The sequence below is a fragment of the Schistocerca cancellata genome, chromosome 1 (genome assembly GCF_023864275.1).
Source record: "Schistocerca cancellata isolate TAMUIC-IGC-003103 chromosome 1, iqSchCanc2.1, whole genome shotgun sequence".
Lineage (NCBI taxonomy): Eukaryota > Metazoa > Arthropoda > Insecta > Orthoptera > Acrididae > Schistocerca > Schistocerca cancellata.
This window is the reverse complement of record NC_064626.1, coordinates 37806213-37827185: the sequence shown is the minus strand read 5'-3', so window position 1 is coordinate 37827185 and position 20973 is coordinate 37806213. Positions and strand designations below refer to the sequence as shown.

At 43.7% G+C, this 20973-nt stretch overlaps 1 protein-coding gene across 1 annotated transcript in view; it reads left to right on the top strand.

Moving 5' to 3' along the window:
- The window catches only part of LOC126089070 (fibroin heavy chain-like), a 123244-nt gene extending 102871 nt beyond the window's left edge, over window positions 1-20373 (top strand). Inside the window, exons 4-5 of the mRNA XM_049906883.1 lie at window positions 8053-9122; window positions 20264-20373. Coding sequence (XP_049762840.1) covers window positions 8053-9122; window positions 20264-20373 — 1180 coding nt within the window. The remainder of the gene's footprint in view (window positions 1-8052; window positions 9123-20263) is intronic.
- Window positions 20374-20973: the final 600 nt, after the last annotated feature.

Here is a 20973-nt window from a genome sequence, read left to right as displayed (position 1 = left end):
ATGGCCTTGGGAGAGCCAGTCATTACAAAACTCTACCATCTGGTGAGCACGATGTATGAGACAGGCGAAATACCCTCAGACTTCAAGAAGAATATAATAATTCTGATCCCAAAGGAAGCAGGTGCTGACAGATGTGAAAATTACCGAACAATCAGTTTAATAAATCACGGATGCAAAATACTAACGCGTATTCTCTACAGACGAATGGAAAAACTGGTAGAAGCTGATCTCGGGGAAGATCAGTTTGGATTCTGTTGATATATTGGAACACGTGAGGCAATACTGACCCTATGACTTATCTTAAGAAAATTCCGATTAGGTATTAAAATCCATGGAGAAGAAACAAAAACGTTGAGGTTCGCCGATGACATTTTAATTCTGTCAGAGACAGCAAAGGACTTGGCAGAGCAGTTGAACGGAATGGAGAGTGTCATGAAATGAGGGTATAAGATGAACATCAACAGAAGCAAAATGAGGATAATGGAATGCAGTCGAATTAAGTCGGGAGATGCTGAGGGAATTAGATTAGGAAATGGGACACTTAAAGTAATGAAGGAGTTTTGCTATTTGGGGGGCAAAATAACTGATGATGGTCAAAGTAGAGAGGATATCAAATGTAGACTGGCAATGGCAAGTTAACATCGAGTATTGATTTAAGTGTCAGGAAGTCGTTTCTGAAAGTATTTGTATGGGGCATAGCCATGTATGGTAGTGAAACATGGACGATAACTAGTTTAGACAAGAAGAGAACAGAAGCTTTCGAAATGTGGTGGTACAGAAGAATCCTGGAGATTAGATGGGTAGATCATATAACTAATGAGGAGGTATTGAATAGGACTGGGTAGAAGAGATGTTTGTAGCACAACTTAACTAGAAGAAGGGATCGGTTGGTAGGACATGTTCTGAGGCATCAAGGGATCACCAATTTAGTATTGGAGGGCAGCATGGAGGGTAAAAATCGTAGAGGGAGACCAAGAGATGAATGCACTAAGCAGATTCAGAAGGATGTAACTTGTAGTTTGTAGTAGGTACTGGGAGATGATGAAGCTTGCACAGAATAGAGTAGCATGGAGAGCTGTATCAAACCAGTCTCAGGACTGAAGACTACAACAACAACAACAACAACAACAACAACAACAACAACAACATCAGCTGATGAGTTTCCTGAACATAAAAATCAATGATTTAACTTGTGCATTATGAGACAATAAGATTCAGATTCTGATTACAAAGCTGTTTCCACATGTGGCCTATCCTCTGATAGGTTGGAATAATCCTGTGACAAGACTGGGACTGGAAGCACTGTTTTGGTGGATTGGACAGGTTTTGCACATATGTCTCCAATGGAGATAATATGTGGAGAGTTGAGGGATTGGAAGTATCAAAGGGATGAACTAGGATGTTGTGTGGGCATGGAATAATACTTTGGGAGGGATGGGAAGAACTTCTGTTAAAATGTCCCTTGTTTCAGGACACAATGATATAGTGTCAAAGCCCTCTCAAAGGATGCCCTGAAATGAGATACTCTTACTTCCTACCCAATATACTTCCCACCCATCCTAAAATGGTGTTCCATTGCCCACCCTACCTCTGCAATATCTTAGACCATCGCTATGCCTTCCCCCCAATCCGAAATCGTTGCCACAGCGATCATAACCCTGCGGGAGGCCTAGGTCCCGGTGCCAAACCTGCCCTATCCAAGCACCAAGCACTTCTGATTCCAGTCCTGACGGCTTATGATGAAGTAATAGTATCTGGGGGTGGTCAGTAGGGATACATTTATGACATTTTGTTAATAATTTTAAAAATTCCAGCATGTAGCCACAATTCCAAAACAAAAATGCATCTCATTTCAAATTTACTGACACATACATCATGGCAAGCCCTCACAAAACTGATCCACATAAGCAAATATAACCAAACTGAGCTTTGCACAAGTTTCTCCTCACAACACACAGGTCCTCTCAGTCTGATCTGTGTGAGTTGCCCCAGTTTTGCAATCTTCCCTAGCCAATCTCTCCTTCCCCAAGGAAGAAGAAACATACAGTTCCAAACCCTATGTTTTTCGAGTATGGTATTATTAGCAGTACTAATACTACAGTATACTGCCAGAAAAGCATACAGTGGATAAGCTAACTATATAAATCAAACCCCAATGTGTCATTCACAGTTGATACATCAGTCGAAAATTGCTGGGGAGCCATATCTGCAGCCATCTTACACCAGCACAGAAGAGACCTGAAATTTTCATCACCACCTTGAAAAAATAAAATTATGCAACAGTTATTTGATTGTTTGCAGGTAAACCTCTGCATTCCTGATAAACAGGAACAGTGTGGCATTTTCTGCACTTAGGGGAGGACAATTACCCTACAATCCAAAATGAAGTGGAAGTGTACGGTAACAATTCATCACTCAATAGTTAAATGCCTCTGACACTTTGTGTCATTAAACAAAAGAATTATCTGGGCAACCACAGCCATGAGAAACCATATTGAGAAATGAAACCATATCAGCTGTAAAATCCTTCTATTCTTTGGAACTACCAATTTTGCAACACTTACAGCTGCATCTTTGGGTGCAAAACTGTATATAAGCAGAAAAAGAATCCTGTAGAAAATAAATAATCCCAAAGCTAAGATCAAACTGTAATGAAGCATATACTGAGGATGGCGTCAATTCACAATTTAAATAATTATTATAGGAAGACGTAGCATTCATTGTCAGTCCCATTAAATAGATTATTCCCAAAAATGCGTATGTCCTAGAAGTAATAAAATATGGTGGAAAACACTTGCATAATAGCAGCGAAGATGATAAAAACATTAAGGAGGAATTTACATAACACCATAGTGGATAAGGATATTTAAGAGGCAGTCGCCGATGTTACCACATGAATGTTCACACACTTTAATATGCCACCTAGGTAACAACCTATTGGCTAAAAACTTTGACTGCTATAATATTAGTATGTCAAGGAATGTATGCTATGTATGGGGTCCCATTAAAACCTAGAATACAACATGAGACTATAATAAGCAGATGTACTCCAGCTCCTGAAGGTTGAGCAAGCAACCCAGATGACTTTCACACACCATGAAAATTAGAATGATGGAATGAGAGAATACTAACTTTTATGCAACAACAACATTAAGTAAACTAAATCATTCCCAGGAACAGAGCTATTTGCTGCAAATGTGAAAGTTAAACTGTACCCAGAAACATGATAATATGCTACATATTTGCAACATATTTTCCTGTTTTGAGGAATATTCAGTGAGTGCCTCTTACATTTCCCCTTGTCCATTATAACATTACATAAATTCATCCTCTTTGTATCTTAATCTTTCTTCATAGGTTTTAGTACTTTTACAGCAGACACACTTTTGTGGGCAATTATTTCATTGGACTAACAATGCAAGTTGAGTCATGACTCTTCCAGTGATTACGTGTTTTGATTCCAGGGACTACATGTTTCATTACAGCTTCATCATAGCTTTCAGAATATTGGTTTTCTACACGATTGATTGTCCACTTATATACAGATTTGTACCTGAAATGCAGCTGTAAGTGCTCTGAAATTGGTAGTGCCTAATATTTTTACAGCTGAAGCAATTTTGTTTCCCAACATGCTAAAACATGTTCAAAGATGAAGAATGATGTAGCAGCCCATCTGCCTGAAGGACCACAAAGTGAGTAACCTGGTGCGCAACAATTGAGGCAATAGTGGAAAAAATGGAAATCACTAAGAGGTCAGTTTCCAAAATGTTGCATGATGTTATGAATACGACAACAACTGACATTGACAGAATGTCACAACTACTCACACCCACTTGAGAAACCCACTGAAACTGAAGCAGCAGTGTATGTATTGATTCTGTGTTTGGCTAACTCAGATGGCTTCTTTAGCCATTTAATCACAGTGAATGAGACAGCACACATTTACATACATCTACTTACACAACACCACTAAAGCAGGCAAAGATCACAACATCATCAGATAATTTGGTGCTGTGTGTTCTTTGGAACCATCTGTTGTGCCAACAGACTACAATGTTAAGGGGAAAATCTCCACAGCAATGTACTGGAAAAATGTACTGGAGATAATTAGAGGAGGCTGTCAATGTGAAGTGTCACAAGAGGCAGTGTGAAGGCATATTTTTGATCCACGACAGTGTCCCAACTCATTCTGTACAGGACAGACATGCTGCTTCTTTCGCCTATGAATTCTTGCCACACACATTCTCCATCCAGTGATATTTTCCTCTGACAAAGAATCCATTGGGTGGCAGCCATTTTCCAAATGAAATTAAATTTTTAATGTGGAACACTTTCTGAACAATCAAAAGGCAGGCTTCTACAACCGAGATATCTGTCATCATCTGTAACTGGCATCATCCTATTCTAACCTCTTCATGCACCATCTAGAGGAATCCTTCCTAAAAACCCGGACTCCTAAACCCCTCACCTGGTTCAGTTTCATTGATGACATCTTTGCTATCTGGATTGAAGGTGAGGACACACTATTCACATTCCTCCAGAACCTCAACAACTTCTCCCCCATTTACTTCACCTGGTCTTGCTCAACACAACAAGCCACCTTCCTAGATGTTGACCTCCACCTCAGAGGTGGCTACATCAGCACCTCCATCCATATCAAACCTACAAACCACCTGAAATATCTGAACTCGACAGCTGCCACCCATTCCATACCAAGAAGTCCCTTCCATACAGCCTAGCCACCTGTGGTCATTGCATCTGCAGTGACGAGCAGTCCCTCTCTAAATATACCGAGGGTCTCACTGAAGCCGTCACTGGCCATAATTGTCTTCCCAACCTTGTACAAAAACAAATTTCCCGTGTCTTATCTTTCCAGTCTTCCACCGTCTCCCGAAGTCCCACAGTCCAGCCACAGAGGAGCATTCTCTTCTTAATGCAGTAAAATCTGGGACTAGAGCAACTGAATTACATTCTATGCCAGGGTTTTCATTACCTCTTGTCATGCCCTGAAATGCGAAATGTACTGCCCACTATCCTTCCCACCCCTCCTACAGTGTAATTCCACCTTCCACCGAGCCTACACAACATACTCGTCAATCCTTACACAACCCCTGCTCCCAGTCCCTTACCCTCATGGCTCATACCCCTGTAATAGACGTAGATGCAAGACCTGTCCCATATATTCTCCTACCACCACCTATTCCAGTCCTGTAATTAACATCAACTATGCCATCAAAGGCTGAGCTATCTGTGAAACCTGTCATGTGATTTACAAGCTAAGCTGCAACCACTGTGCTGCATTCTATGTAGGCATGACAACCAACAAGCTGTCTGTCCACATGAATGGCCACCAAAAAACTGTGGCCATAAAGTGGACCACCCTGTTGCTAAACACTGCCAAATATGATATCCCTCATCTCAATGACTGCGTCACAGCCTGTGCCATATTGATCCTTCCCACCAACGCCAGCTTTTCTCAATTGCACAGGTGGGAACTTTCCCTGCAATATATCCTATGTGCCCATGACCCTCCTGGCCTCAACTTTCATAACACTGTCCTCATCCATCCAACCCCCTCCCTGTTCCCCATTCCAGCACTACACAGCCATCATTTCACTGCCACACGCAGTATTTTAATTTATTTTTATTTCTCTCCTTTCCACTACTTGCCCCCCTCCCACCTTCTCTCTTGCCCTCCACCCAAACTGCAACACTTCACTGTCCGTCACCCCCACCATACTATCCCCACCCCAGCCTCTTCCTTACCTACACACCCAGTCGTCACTCCCATCAAGTACTGGTGATGCTGCTTGCAGTGTGGTTTCAGTTCTCTGAGACTGCAGATGTGTGTGCAAGTTGCATTTACACGTGTGTGTGTGTGTGTGTGTGTGTGTGTGTGTGTGTGTGTGTGTGTGTCTACTGCAGACAAAGGCTTAAATGGCTGAAAGCTATAATTGTGCGACTCTTTCTGTTGTGCCTATCGCGAGTTATCATCTCTGCTATATGGTGAGACACATACATCACAAACGTCTACATAAAATATAAAAAATCGATAATCCAATATATAATTGCTGTGAAACTAAAAAAATTCCAATCACTATTTGATCATCTCTTGTACAGTCAGTACGCTGCTGCCTCATGGGATTAATCCCAATTTCTTATTCTGGAAGACAGCTACATGGTGATATAATAAACCATTTTAAATACTTACGATTATTAACATCATGCAAACAGCCGAGCAGATGGCAAGTGTTGCCATCGGTGAGCCTGACGTGACTGCCGCTCTGGCCCTGGCCGACTCTAGCCTTCACTGCTGCTGTTGTGTACCTCGTTATGGTGCCTTGGAAATACCTAATGAACACAAAAAATTAATTAGATCTGTAAATTACTTTACATTAAACTGCATGCAATAAAAGAAAATAATTTAAGAAAATTTCACTAAAATTTAATAGTTACAAATCTTGGTTTGATGACTGCAGCAGTTTCGAATCTCCTGCTTTAGGGTACACAAACAGTAGAAAAAATTACCTCTGACCTATTGGTCAAGAAGGACCCCAAGGCACAGACAATGTTCCCTTTTGAATGGAGGAGGTCATACTCTCAAATGGTACACCTTCAGATATGGATTCATTATCAAACTTTTATCTACGAAGTCCCCTCCTCAACTCTTAGGAGCCCATTATAGGAATTTTAGAACACCTCTGCATAATATGTGGTTAATGTTATAAATGTAAACAAGCCAACAGTAAAATATCAGTACAACTTTGTTTCGGATTTCCAGATCTTGCATTTTCCCAGTATTTACATTATTTTCCATCGGTACCATCATAATCCCTATTCTATCCCTTTCATTAAAATTTTTGCACTTTTCAACCACTACCACAACTTTGAACATCAATTTTCAAACTGATTTACATGGTAACTAAATTGTGTTATTGCTCTATCTCACATTGTAGGGTAATCCATAGCAAAACTATACAATTTATTTCAGAATCTAAGTTACTTTGGGGTTATTTTGCACTTTTAGAGCTGCTTTCAAAATGGTTTCACAATGTTTGATCACCTGACTTTTGGAGAGACTGTAATACCTCAAGTGTAGTTTACCTAGTAACTCATATTGTAATCTGGTCAGGTTTTCACACCAGTGACTGATTTTAGAATCATAAAAATGAATCTACTGCAGAATTTTCCATAAGCTGCTTCAGGCACTTTTCACCGGTTTGCGCTTTTGAAAAATGGGTGTAGCCTGTTTGAATATTATGAGTTCCACATATTTACATGATGTATAATACTTCATAGATGTTTCGAAGAAATTATTCATTCTGCAGTTACAGAGAGCTACTGCAAGTAAAATTATTAAATTTTTAAAATATATTACATAACATGGGACCTATCTGTTCACGCATCATCAGTCGTGCAGCATCTTCTAACTTAAAACAGGAGGTGGTCTTTTACTATGGTGAAATTTGCAGACAAACAGAGTTTACTTGATGTCTGAATAATTATCTCTGTCTTGAAAATGGGAATTTGCGTTAGCTGCCAATAGCTTCTATTTCAAAATATTTTTAACTTTTAACTGACTTTTGACAGTACTATTCCCTAAAATGATATCACTTACCCATTGTTTGTGTGTAGTAGATTAATAATGTAATATAGGCTATTAAATACAGTATTGAGAAGATTTTCCCTATGACAACACATTTAAATTTTAATAGGATATTTGTTCCTAAGTACATTACCACATGACACATTGGAACAGTTTTTCAAATTTGGGGCAATCTTACTTCTCTGGAGTAATTTTTGTAATTTTAGAATAAGATTGCAATACACAAATTGAATGCAATAATCCTAAAGTGTACTGCTCTACTCGAAACTGAAAACTAAATAAATAAATAAAACATCAAAAACAGTATTGAAATTAGTTTTTCCTCTTAAAGGCAAGTCCTGTGTCATTGAAAAATGATACGCCAGAAGCATGTGATTAGTTTCTAATAATTACACAATATTATGATTTATGAGTTATTGTACAGTGTTTGTGTAGTTTTTCATAAGGGTAGGGGGCCGGGGAAAGGGGAGGGGGGCGGGGAAAGGGGAGGGGGCGGGGAAAGGGGAGGGGGCGGGGAAAGGGGAGGGGGCGGGGAAAGGGGAGGGGGCGGGGAAAGGGGAGGGGGCGGGGAAAGGGGAGGGGGCGGGGAAAGGGGAGGGGGCGGGGAAAGGGGAGGGGGCGGGGAAAGGGGATGGGGCGGGGAAAGGGGATGGGGCGGGGAAAGGGGAGGGGGCGGGGAAAGGGGAGGGGGCGGGGAAAGGGGAGGGGGCGGGGAAAGGGGATGGGGCGGGGAAAGGGGATGGGGCGGGGAAAGGGGATGGGGCGGGGAAAGGGGATGGGGCGGGGAAAGGGGAGGGGGCGGGGAAAGGGGAGGGGGCGGGGAAAGGGGAGGGGGCGGGGAAAGGGGAGGGGGCGGGGAAAGGGGAGGGGGCGGGGAAAGGGGAGGGGGCGGGGAAAGGGGAGGGGGCGGGGAAAGGGGAGGGGGCGGGGAAAGGGGAGGGGGCGGGGAAAGGGGAGGGGGCGGGGAAAGGGGAGGGGGCGGGGAAAGGGGAGGGGGCGGGGAAAGGGGAGGGGGCGGGGAAAGGGGAGGGGGCGGGGAAAGGGGAGGGGGCAGGGAAAGGGGAGGGGGCAGGGAAAGGGGAGGGGGCAGGGAAAGGGGAGGGGGCAGGGAAAGGGGAGGGGGCAGGGAAAGGGGAGGGGGCAGGGAAAGGGGAGGGGGCAGGGAAAGGGGAGGGGGCAGGGAAAGGTGAGGGGGCAGGGAAAGGTGAGGGGGCAGGGAAAGGTGAGGGGGCAGGGAAAGGGGAGGGGGCAGGGAAAGGGGAGGGGGCAGGGAAAGGGGAGGGGGCAGGGAAAGGGGAGGGGGCAGGGAAAGGGGAGGGGGCAGGGAAAGGGGAGGGGGCAGGGAAAGGGGAGGGGGCAGGGAAAGGGGAGGGGGCAGGGAAAGGGGAGGGGGCAGGGAAAGGGGAGGGGGCAGGGAAAGGGGAGGGGGCAGGGAAAGGGGAGGGGGCAGGGAAAGGGGAGGGGGCGGGGAAAGGGGAGGGGGCGGGGAAAGGGGAGGGGGCGGGGAAAGGGGAGGGTACATTAAAACAAACGGGGAATAAATATGAGAGCTCAAACCAATCAATCATGAAGATGCAATTTTGTTTCCTGAAGGCAGATAAGTGGGTGCTCGCTGTAAATTCTGTTAGATTGAAAACCACAACATTCTATTGGAGGAGATTCATGACAAGGAAAAAAATGAACAGGATGCCACATCTGTGGCTGCTGAGCCCTATCCTTTGAAGACTACAGGGCACAGACGCAGGATCATCCTGCTCCTTGACATCTACAGAAGCATCAGCATTTTTCTATTGTCTGCCTGTGGACTCCAGGGCAGAATAATGCTTGGTGTTGTGCACTGGCAACACAGAGGTTGGCCGTGGGAGGATATCACATGGTGACAACTTAAGGAGAGAACTCATTTGCCTTTGTTTGACTTCTTCTAACCTTTTCAGTTAGGAGATGAAGGTTCGAGTTGGTTGGCTGGGGAGTTGTAGGAAGTCTTTGCAGCAGTATTCCTTCTGTCCTTTCTGGCCTGCCAGTTGTGTAGCTGGTAACTATGCCCCATGAGGAGATTGTCTGGTGGTGTTTTGCACAGCCAGAGGGAGAACTACCATGATGCTGGGTGCTTTCACAGTAGTGATGACAAATTTTGAGGTTGCATGTCTGCTTGGTCATGTCCTTCATGGAGTGAAATGTCGCAACAACAGTACTGTAGATATCAGGAGGTAGAACACAGGGTTTCTGACTACTCAACAACTTACAAGTGTCCGGGTAAGGCCCTTTCTCCTTCACCTGGATCTCCTGTACAGCCTACTCATTGAGATACATGGTACAAATGCAGGAGACAGCAGCAGGGTCAACATTGCAGCTGATGCAGCAGGGAGGAGGCTACCAATCATCCTCATGAGCATCCCTACCCCAGGTTACACATTTGGCTGGGATACTGGTAGCATCACATTGGGTTTGGAATTTATGTTCTGACTGTGATAACTTCATAACCTGTTTTGATCTTTGACGGAAGAACCACTATGAAAAATGGGAAACAGGGTGGGTGTGGGGATGGGATCTCTCCCACCATCACCAGCTTTTCTGTACCGCAATACGTCCTATGTTCCCACAACACTACTTGCGCCAAACTTCATTAGTCACAGTCCTTATCCATCTACCCCTTCCATATTCCCATTCCAGAACTACACAGCTGTCAATCCACCACGACACCCAGTCGTTTCATTTCTCTCCTTTTTCGCTAAACGTGTGTGTGTCTAGTGTTGACAAAGACCTTAATGGCCAAAAACTTTAATTGTGATAGTCTTTTTGTTGTGCCTATCTGTGTGTCTGCATGTCTGCCATATGGTGAGAGGCAACTTTCCTTCTCATAATAAGCTCATACATTTGACTTCCTTATCTCAATCCTCACATGTTTCTTTCATTTCATGTTGCTTTCCAACATTATGCTCAGATATTTAAATAATATGACTGTGTCAAGCAGGACACTACTAATGCTGTATCCAAACATTACAGGTTTGTTTTTCCTAGTCATCTGCAGTGACTCACATTTTTAGAATCAGCTGCCATTCATCGCACCAACTAGAAATTATGTCCAAGTCATCTTGCATCATCCTGTCCATCCTTGATGACTTGCAGCCTATGCACAATGAGCCTTCATGTTGACCAAGCAGTTAAGGAAACCCCACAGATATTTGGAGTAGGAATTCAATTTCAGGATAAGAAATAAAAACTTTGAGGTCAGTCAATGGTTAATGGTGATATAATTCTGTCAGAGACAGTGAGGAACTGAAAGTGAAGTTGAATGGGATGGACCATCTTGAAAGGAGGGTAAAAGATGAAAGTCAACAAAAGTGAAACAAGGTTAATAGAAAGTACTCTAATTTTATCATGTGATGCTGTGGATAAGGGCACTCTCAAGATTTACCAGTATCTCCAACACCGGAACACTAACTTTGTCAGGCTAAGAATCCTCTAATACGGAACATACATTCTGTGCACACAAATGCTAAGAGTGTACTCACAGTACGCACAACATGCAGTTGAACAGAGGGCTAAGCCTGCCCCACATTAGGGAAACAGACATGTCCACATGCAAGCCAAACACAAATGGCTGGGAGAAAAGAAGTCCAAATCAGTGTTCACGAATAGCTATATTTTTTTCTAAGGTCACCATAAATATGTCCTCCAGAGACTACATAACACAACTCAGCAAATTCATATGAGTGCGGATGAGATGGTCCTTTGCAGCACTTTCATCTGCTGTTGCTTTTAGGCCACTTGAAATCATGTTGACATATTTATCAATCCATGCCATCCTCAGCTGTGCCTAGCAACCTCACTGGATGTATTTATGATTACACTGATTGATCCATCTTACATCCAGTAGAATTATAAGGAACTTCATTTAATAATTGGAGAAAGAGATTCATCATAGATATTGGTCTAACCTACAGTCAAAGGCAACAAACCTGGTTGTGTGTGACTTTGTTTCATGATGATTACAAACATGGGACTCTAGACCTAACTTTTTTCTCTACTGTGTATCTATCATGTCTTCCATGGCTTTTATCAAGAAGTAAGAATCTTTCCTTTCTATATGTTAATGTTTATGACTAACACTAATGATATTCCAATGAGTCTGCTGCATCTCATTTTAACAAAGTTCATTGTGGCACATACCCATTTATTTCAGGCAACAAGCCAAACTGTTTGTTAACCTGAACTACCAATGTGATTTCTGTATTTTTTTCCTTTTACTTGTTACTTCTTACCCTTTCCCAGTTTTCATCATGTTTTCCTTCATCAACCTATCCAACTCAACCCACAGCTGCGTGGGAGAGCATCATCAAGTACTTTATCGTTACTTGTGACAAAACTGACAAACTGATCCATAATCATTACACGTCTTACTGAAGAGGTGCCTATATTACACCGGTAACTACATTTACAAAGAACAAATTTTTGAGTAGCAGAAAAAACACACAAACTGCCATTCAGGTAACATTACAACATTGTGAAGACAAGCACTAAACAGGAATTTGGAAATGCCGTGCAAACATCATTATCTACTTGTAGACATGTTTTCATATCTAGGAATACAAATACCAATGTCAGTAAGAATATACAATCAGCAAAATACCTGCAAACTCAGTAATACGGTGCTGTGATCAACATACTAGACTAGACACTCAGTCAAGATGACAGCAGTTCTCTCTCTCCCTGGCTATCCAGACATAGGTATTCTATAACTTCCCCTAAATCACTCTAGGCAAGTACAACACTGACTTTCTTACCCGTCCTCTCTCATTCCAAGATAGAGTTCAATTTCAAATGGCTCAGGATATTCAACCCTCATCTTCTTTCATTCCTTTCTCCTTCCCTTACTTCTTATCTTAAATGAATATCCACCTCTAACAATACACTACTACTTTTAGCAGTGACTCGCATATCACAGTTTCACACTTAAGGATTTTTGTGTGTGACGATGCCTAAATGGTTAAATGAAGAGACTAGATCTTTGCACAATTCTGCCCAGTCTTTATATAACTATATCACCCTAGAAAAGTCCAAAATTCATTGCTCATTGAACTCAATAAACTCGTTTTAATAATGGAAGCAGCCAAACCACTATGGAAATTACAGCAGCAAAATACTAAAGTCACCAGAGGCCTGTTGAGCTCTACAAAAATTGTGTCCCAGTAGTGAATTTTAAAACCAGAAAGAATCTGCCCATATGTGGCATGTAATTCACTGTCAGGTTTGAAATAAAATGTCCTTGACAAAGTGTGATACATACCCCAAGTCTCTTCCAGTTAGCATATTTTCACAATCACTGTTAATATGCTGTGCAACACCGCTGTGAATGGAACACCATTCGAAGGAGACTTTATAGAGGATAGACCCCTTTTTAAAAGTCTGTTCCAGAAGAAACTATTTGCTTTTTACTTCTCTTTATCTTCTATCCAATTATCTTATAACCATGTATTGATTACTAGACATACTCAAATCTGTTTTGAAAGTTGGCTGAATCCTTCACATCCAATGAAAAACAGATACCTGACAATAATTCACTAAATATGTGTAATACTACTCATTTATGTAAGGATCACCACTAGTGGAGTTAAATCATTGAATCACATGAAAAACACATTACATAGAAGTGCTCAACCTGAGGTTTTTTTTTTTTACACTTTTGGCCACAAATAATAGTTTATAATGCTATTGAATGACACTTAATTCTTGCATAGGCGTTGCTACAGTTTTAAAATGTGTTTCATTTTAGAATGCATTAAACCGTCTGTATCCTTGATAAATAAAATATGAAATTACTATTTTGTTGTAAACCACACATTAGATTCTATTTTTTTAGAATTGTGTAACTATATCCTCTTCAGTCATTTGTATAGATTTTTGAGTGGTTCGAAACTGGAAAATTTTTAATATTTTGAATCGTATTTTTCATCACCTTCCTTATGATAATAGCATATCAACTGCAAGCTGAATGTTACGCTTCAAAACACAATGGTTTCACCCTGAGGGTGTGCCCACCCTGGCCCACAGGTGTGTGTCCACCATTATGTACTTATGAATACCACAAGGGCATCAATGTTATGAACACGATACAGTATACAAACAGTTTGTTGATACGCAAATAGTTACATGTTCCACCAGGGGGCGCCAGCAAAATGTCTGTGCAGTGCAGGCACCAAGTAACAGAGGTCACTGCTATCAAGGAAACACATTCCAACTGCATGTGATGTTATGTACGTGTTTCTATCTGCTGGAAATGTCCTGGCTAAATCTCATAGCCACAAATCTCAATTAGAAAAGACCAGCCCAGATGCTCCATTCTACACCACACTGTCACTGCACTGCATCATGGTATACTAAACAGTATCATCCCACCCCCCCCCCCCCACCCCACCCCCCCCCCCCCCTTCTTACCGCTGCACTCCACCACCACAACCTGTGGACACGATTCCTAACAGCCACTCAGCATGAAGCACCCTAAAAGCACTAGGGTGGAGGACACGGAGCGACAAAGGACATGTGCTGAAACCTACAGAGAAGTATAAAACACACTATCATGGATAAAACTTAAAACTAAAGCTGCTGTGAAGGCGTTGTCGCCCAACACCAAAGGCAGGGTGCTGGGAAAGTTAAAATCTGCCACAGAGGGGCTAAAAGTGCGCAGCCCACTAATGGGTGGACAACTATCACTTGGGAGCCACAGTGACACTGAGGTGGCTCTTCACGATGGGGTATTTAACCATGCCTTTGCCATGTATGGCCAATACGGAGCTGGCAGAGGACAACTGCTTCCCTGTGAGAGGCCTGGATGAAAAACTTCCACACATTCATAGTCTCCTTAATGACATGCAGCTTGTTTCGCGTGCTGTTATGCCATTCCATCTCCCAAAGGCGGAAAACGCTGTGGTGTAAGAAATAACACAGGTCAGCTTCAGAGGTGCCTATCCCCAGAAGTGGTTTCTGCATTTCCTGTTTGTCCAGCCTCTTAGCAATTACATTGCCAGGGATCCCAACGTGTCCAGGCGTCCACATTAACACCATGGAATGGCGGGACTGTTCCAGGGCATAGATGGAGTCCCGAATGGACGCTACCAGAGGGTGGTGAAGGTAGAACAGGTCGATAGCTTGTAGGCTGCTCAATGAGTCTGTACACAGGAGAAATGACTCGCCAGGGCATGAGCGGAAATGCTCAAGAGCACAAGATATGGCCGCCAGCTCTGCAGTGAAATCACTAAAGCAAACTGGCAAGGAATGCTGCTCAACATGTCCTCCATGAACATATGCAAAGCCTACATCACCATCAGCCATTGAGCCATCAGTGTGAAACACTTCAGAGGCCCAGAACACATCAAGAATCGAGGAGATGTAACTGCGGAGAGCGGCAGGGTTAACGGAGTCCTTAGGGCCATGCAAAAGGGCTACACAAAGCTGCGGCCAGGTGTACACCATGGAGGCATACGTGAACAGACTGCAAGTAGAGGTGGTAAAGGGAAGGACTCCAGTTCGGAGAGAAGGGACTGCACGCGAACTGCTATTGTTAGCCCTAACATGGGCCACCGATGCAGGAGATGGAATGCCACCGGCGGGAAAAGATGATGGTTATTCGGATTGTCAGGAGAAACAATGAATCTGTGCTACATCGAGCAGTTTCACACGTCTGATCTGCAGTGGAGGGAAATCAGCCTCTACCAGTACGCTGGTCACCAGACCCGTCCTAAAAGCCCCTGTCGCTAATCCAACCCCACAGTGGTGCACAGGGTTGAGTAAATGCAATGCTGAAGGCACTACCAAACCATAAACCACACTCCCATAGTCAATTCGGGATGGGAAAAGGGCTCTGTAGAGCTGCAGCAGTGTACAGCGATCTGCAACCCAATTGGTGTTGCTCGGGCAGTGGAGGGCATTGAGGTGCTGCCAGCACTTCTGGTTATGCTGACGAAGATGAGGGAGCCAAGTCAATCGAGTGTCGAAAACCAGCCCTAGGAATTGATATGTCTCCACTAAGGTGAGTGGATCATCATTAAGCTAAAGTGTGGGTTCCGGATGAATGGTACGATGCTGACAGAACTGCACGAGACACAACTTTGCAGCTGAAAACTGGAAGTCATGTGATAGAGCCCATGACTGCGCCTTGTAGATGGCTAACTGGAGGTGCCACTCAGCAAGAACAGTACTGGAGCAGGAATACGAAATGCACAAGTCATCTGCATACAGAGAAGGTTAGACGGAGGGTCCCACAGCCGCTGCTAGATTGTAAATGGGCACTAAAAATAGAGACACACTCAATAGAGAGCCCTGTGGAACTCATTTCTCCTGGATATGGGTGAAACTACGGGAGTCACCAACTTGGACATGTAAAGTACGGAGCGAAAGGAAGCGTGGGATAAAACTTGAGAGTGGTCCCCAGAGATACCACTCATTCAATGTGACAAGGATATGAGGTCACCAAGTCATATCATAAGCTTTACGTCAGTCAAAAAAGACAGTAAGTAGAAGTTTCCATCTGGAAAAGGTTGTTCAGATGGCAGACTCGATGAACACAAGATTATCAGTGGTAGAGCGAACATGGCGGAAGCCACACTGACATGGAGCCAGCAAGCCACATGACTCCAGTACCCAACCCAACCGCCGACATACCGTACGCTCCAGCAGCTTACGAAGAACGTTGGTGGCTATCCACATTAAGCTGGTTTTTACAGGGTTTGAGCACTAGAATGATGGCACTCTCCTGCCATTGTGATGGAAAGATCCCGTCACACCACATACGGTTGAAGATTACAAGGATTTGTTGTTTGTGGTCGGATGAGAAATGTTTAATCATCTGGCTGTGGATGCAATCAGGCCTAGGAGCCATGTCGGGGATATGTGCAAGGGCACTGGGAAGCTCCCACTCTGTAAATGGAGCGTTATCAGATTCACTGCAGCGTTTAGTGAATGAGAGGATGTTCCCTTCCAGCTGATGATTAAGTGTGCAAAAGGCTGGCGGGAAATTCTCCGATTGACAATCTCAAGCAAAGTGCTCACCAAAGTGTTCGGAAATCGCATTTGCGTTTGTACATAACTCGCCATTTATGGTAACCACAGGGATAGCTGTTAGGGCCTGGTACCTGAAAAGACGTTTGATCTTTAACCTGACTTGGGAAGGTGACGTGTGGCACCCAACAGTGGAGACGTATCACTCCCAACACTCCTTCTTCCTTTGTTTGATAAGGCAGCCAACACGGGCACAGAGCCATTTAAAGGCTATGAGGTGCTCCAGGAAAGTGTGCCACTTCCACAGCTGTAGAGATCACTGACGCTTCTTAATTGTTTCAGTGACTTCCGTCGACCTCCAAGGGAAACATTGCTGCCGTAGATACATTTATGCTAGTCACCTGCTTAACCATCAGTTCCATGTTAGGGTGTAGGGGAGATAAAGCAATGACAGCAGAGGTTAAAGTTCCCCAGTCTGCTCTGTTCAAAGCCCATCTGGTCACGCATCAATGTGCCTGACGCTGGGGCAGTGACAGGAAGATGGGGAAGTGGTCGCTACTACAAAGATCGTCATGTACTCTCCAGTGGATAGATGGGTGAAGTCCTGGGCTGCAAACTGATAAATCAATGGCCGAGTAACTACCACAAGCCACACTGAAATGTGTTGCGGCCGCAGTATTTAAGAGGCAGAGGTCGAATTGCAGCAGTAAAGTTTCAACATCTCTGCCATGGCCAGTAGGCATGGTACCACTCCACAAGAGGTTATGGGCATTAAAATCCTCCAGAAGTAGGAAAGGTTTAGGGAGTTGATCAAGCATTCCAGCTAATACATTCAGGGGTACTGCGCCATCTGGAGTAAGATATACACTGCAGAAAGTTATTTCCTGTGCCGTCCTTATTCTGACAGTCACATCTTCAAGAGCTATTTGAAGCACATATTCAATACACACCGAATCTAGGACACATACGCAAACTCCACCTAACTCTCTATTATAGTCGCTACGGTTCCTGTAATATCCCTTATAGCCATGAAGCGCATTAATCCGCATTGCTGGGAACCTGGTTTCCTGGGGGGGCAATGTATATAGCAGGTGTAAAGCTTAACAGTAGCTGTAGCTAAGCCAGGCAGTGGAAAAAAAACACCGCAATTCCACAGGAGGATGACATCGTGAGACTGCAAAGGCATGGAACATTCAATGCTGCCACCAATTCATTGCCTGATTAGTCTATATCCTTTGTGTCTGTGGGCCTGGTGAGATCTAGGGCCTCAGCGGACGTCAAAATCTCCACTTCATCATCAGCTGCAGAGCTTGTAGGTAGCGGTTGTGTTGGTGCCCCCGCCATTTCCTTGGTCTTAGGCATTTTCTTTTTGGATTTCTCTCGCTGCTCCTTGGGTTTCCCTGGCTGGGAAGACTTCACTGGCTCAGTCTCTGGGACTGAGGATGAGTGTGAAGCCGTACTACCAGCTGCTTTTGGGATCTTCAGCGACTTGCAGGTGTCGTCTATCCCACTAGAAGAAACCTCAGAAGGGAGTGACACAAGGGACCCCTTCCTAGTGCTAGAAGCCAAAGAAGACTTACGCTTCTCTGGATTAGAAGTGGGGACATATGTCGCCGATGGCTGGGGAGGGAGGGGGGAGGTATTGGTCCTGAAGTAGTTCGCACATGAGCAACAGGGAGGGCAATGCCCCCTACCATCAAGGCAGCAGGTGTAGTCTTCCAGCTCTAAGAGGTGACCTGGGTTTGCGGAGCTGATGGTGCCAAAACTATTGTAACGGCAGTGTAAGATGTTGTCATACACACAGAATGCAGGTGTTCAAATTGTATCTTAGCCTCAGATGATGGTTAGTCTGTTCAGGGCCTTGTACTCCACGATTTTCCTTTCTGTCTGGAGAATCCAGCAGTCAGGTGAGCTAGGCAAATGGTGCTCTCCACAGTTGATACAGATGGGAAGTGGGGGCATGGAGTATTGGGACGTGACGTACTTCTGGAATCTCGGCATGTGACGCAGGAAGACATATGGGCAATCTTCCAGTACTTAAAGCACCACACTGGGGGAGGGATATAGGGCTTTACATCACACCTGTAGACCATCACCTTCACCTTCTCGGGTAATGTATTACCATCAAAGGCCAAGATGAAGGCACCACTGGCAACCCGATCATCCTTCAGACCCCGGTGGACACACCGGATGAAATGTGCACTCACCACTCTAAATTGGCGCGCAGCTCATCGGCGGACTGCAAAAGAAGGTCTCTGTGAAATATGATACCCTGGACCATATTTAAGCTCTTATTGGGTGTGACATTTACAGATATATCCCACAGCTTGTCACAAGCAAGTAATTCCCATGAGGATGATGTTTTAATCAAAACTGACCCAGGTCTCATTTTGGACAAGCCCTCCCCCTCCCTGAACTTGTCCTTTAAATGCTCAACAATAAACTGAGGCTTCATCGTCATGAAAGGTTCCCCACCAGCTCTCAAACATACAAGGTACTGGGGCAAATAAGATCTTCTGCCTTCCTTAGCCTGACATTCCTCCCATGGTGTGGCCAGTGAGGTGAACAATTTTCTGTCGTACTTCTGTGCGTTGAATTGAGCTAGTGATCGCTTAGAGGCTGCTGGTGTTTCACCACCAGCAATAGACGATGGACTACACTTCATCGCGTGTCATCTGCCATGATGCCACCCACTCCAACAGGGGCCCTACCCACAGCCACCACCCACCCGCAGCAAAAGCCATCTGACAGGATGGACATTGCCGGGAGTCCCGATGCCCCATGGGGATGGACATCTACTCCTTGGAATACATGGGGAGTTAACGGTGCAGGCATCAGCAGAGTGATCCCTGTGTGGTCAGGGGGCTACTACCAACAGGGTACATGGCAACCCCACCACAACATATTGGCTACCATGTTGGATATCAGGTGCAAAGAAGTCCATGGTAATTGTCGATGCAGAAATCGACACTGCATAGTGAATGGTGTCCTTGCCCAGGGGATGGAGAATGGGCATGACTGCAATGCGACGACAAGAAAGTGGGCTAAAGATGTCAATGCACAATGGACAGCATGCACTTTGTAAGGCGCCCTTCCCAAGTTGGCTCACTCTTCAGGAAAATTTTGAAGATTGGAGGTCAGATCTTACAGGGGACCATCACATAAAGGCAGGAATACCTCTGGCCTATTCCAATCCCCAGACCCACAGGGGCGAAAAATCGTAAGAGTGAGCAAAATATAATACAGAAAGCTAGGTGGTAGTTTGTTTAGGAACTATGTTGTTCAAGTGTCTCTAATGCAGTTAAATTTTTACATCATTGTTTGCTATGATATGGAGACAAATGGTGGATTATATACCCATTATATCAGTTCAGTGAATTGAACCTGAACCAACATGTAATTGTGACCTTTTTTTTCCCTGATTATTGATTTTCCAAGCTGATTCTGCATTTTGTAATCTAGACTTTAGATAAAAAAGGAGTTTAAAACTGATCATTTTACAAAGACATAGCTCATTTGCTTGTACTGAATTAATACCATATATGTCTGTGTGTGTTGATAAAAAATGCTTCTGCTAGAAAAACATGTTTTTCAGTAATGCAGTGACTATTGTGTTAGCCTCCAAAATGGAAAGAGTGTTATATTTATGCACTGTATTAATAGGCAATGGTATTGCACATAAACAATGTAGATTTGAAAAGTTCCAGTTGCAAGAGAGCACTTGCATGGCCATCATCAGGTCCATTTGTTCTGTTTCAGTGATGAACCAGTGATTGTTGACTTTTGAAGTTGAGTAGTGCCAGTTATTGTAAAACCTATAATATTACAAAATCTGTAAAATCAGACTTCTATTTTTATTATTGGTTTAAATGCAAACAGATTAGAGGGTACAGTGGAATTCCAGATCAACAGAAACTTCCCCTCGATGAAAAGAAGTTTTCAAAAAGTCACAATGCTCAGGAAAATTAGAAATATTTTTACTTCTTTTCCTTTCCACCCTGAAAATCTGTAACTAATTATTCAAACATTTTCATTCTGATACCCAAATTATTATTTTAATTGCTGGCATCTCTCTTCATTATGCAACCATAGCATCCTGCGAGGCTCCTTTTGAAGAGAGATTAAGGCTGTGATTAAGATTGTTATCAAGTCAATTGTACTTTGGTCTGCAGAACATCACAGTTTCTTGTGATCTTCCTTAACAGTGCAGCTAATAAGCAAAATGGGCTGGAGGGAAGAAGAAAAACAGCAAGCGTTTGTAAATACACATTTGTATGTAACGAGAAAAGTTAATTTTAAAAAAGTGATAAATGAAGAATGGTCATAATCAGGTGTAACATTGCTTCAGCTATACCTGAGTCCTTCGAAGTGGA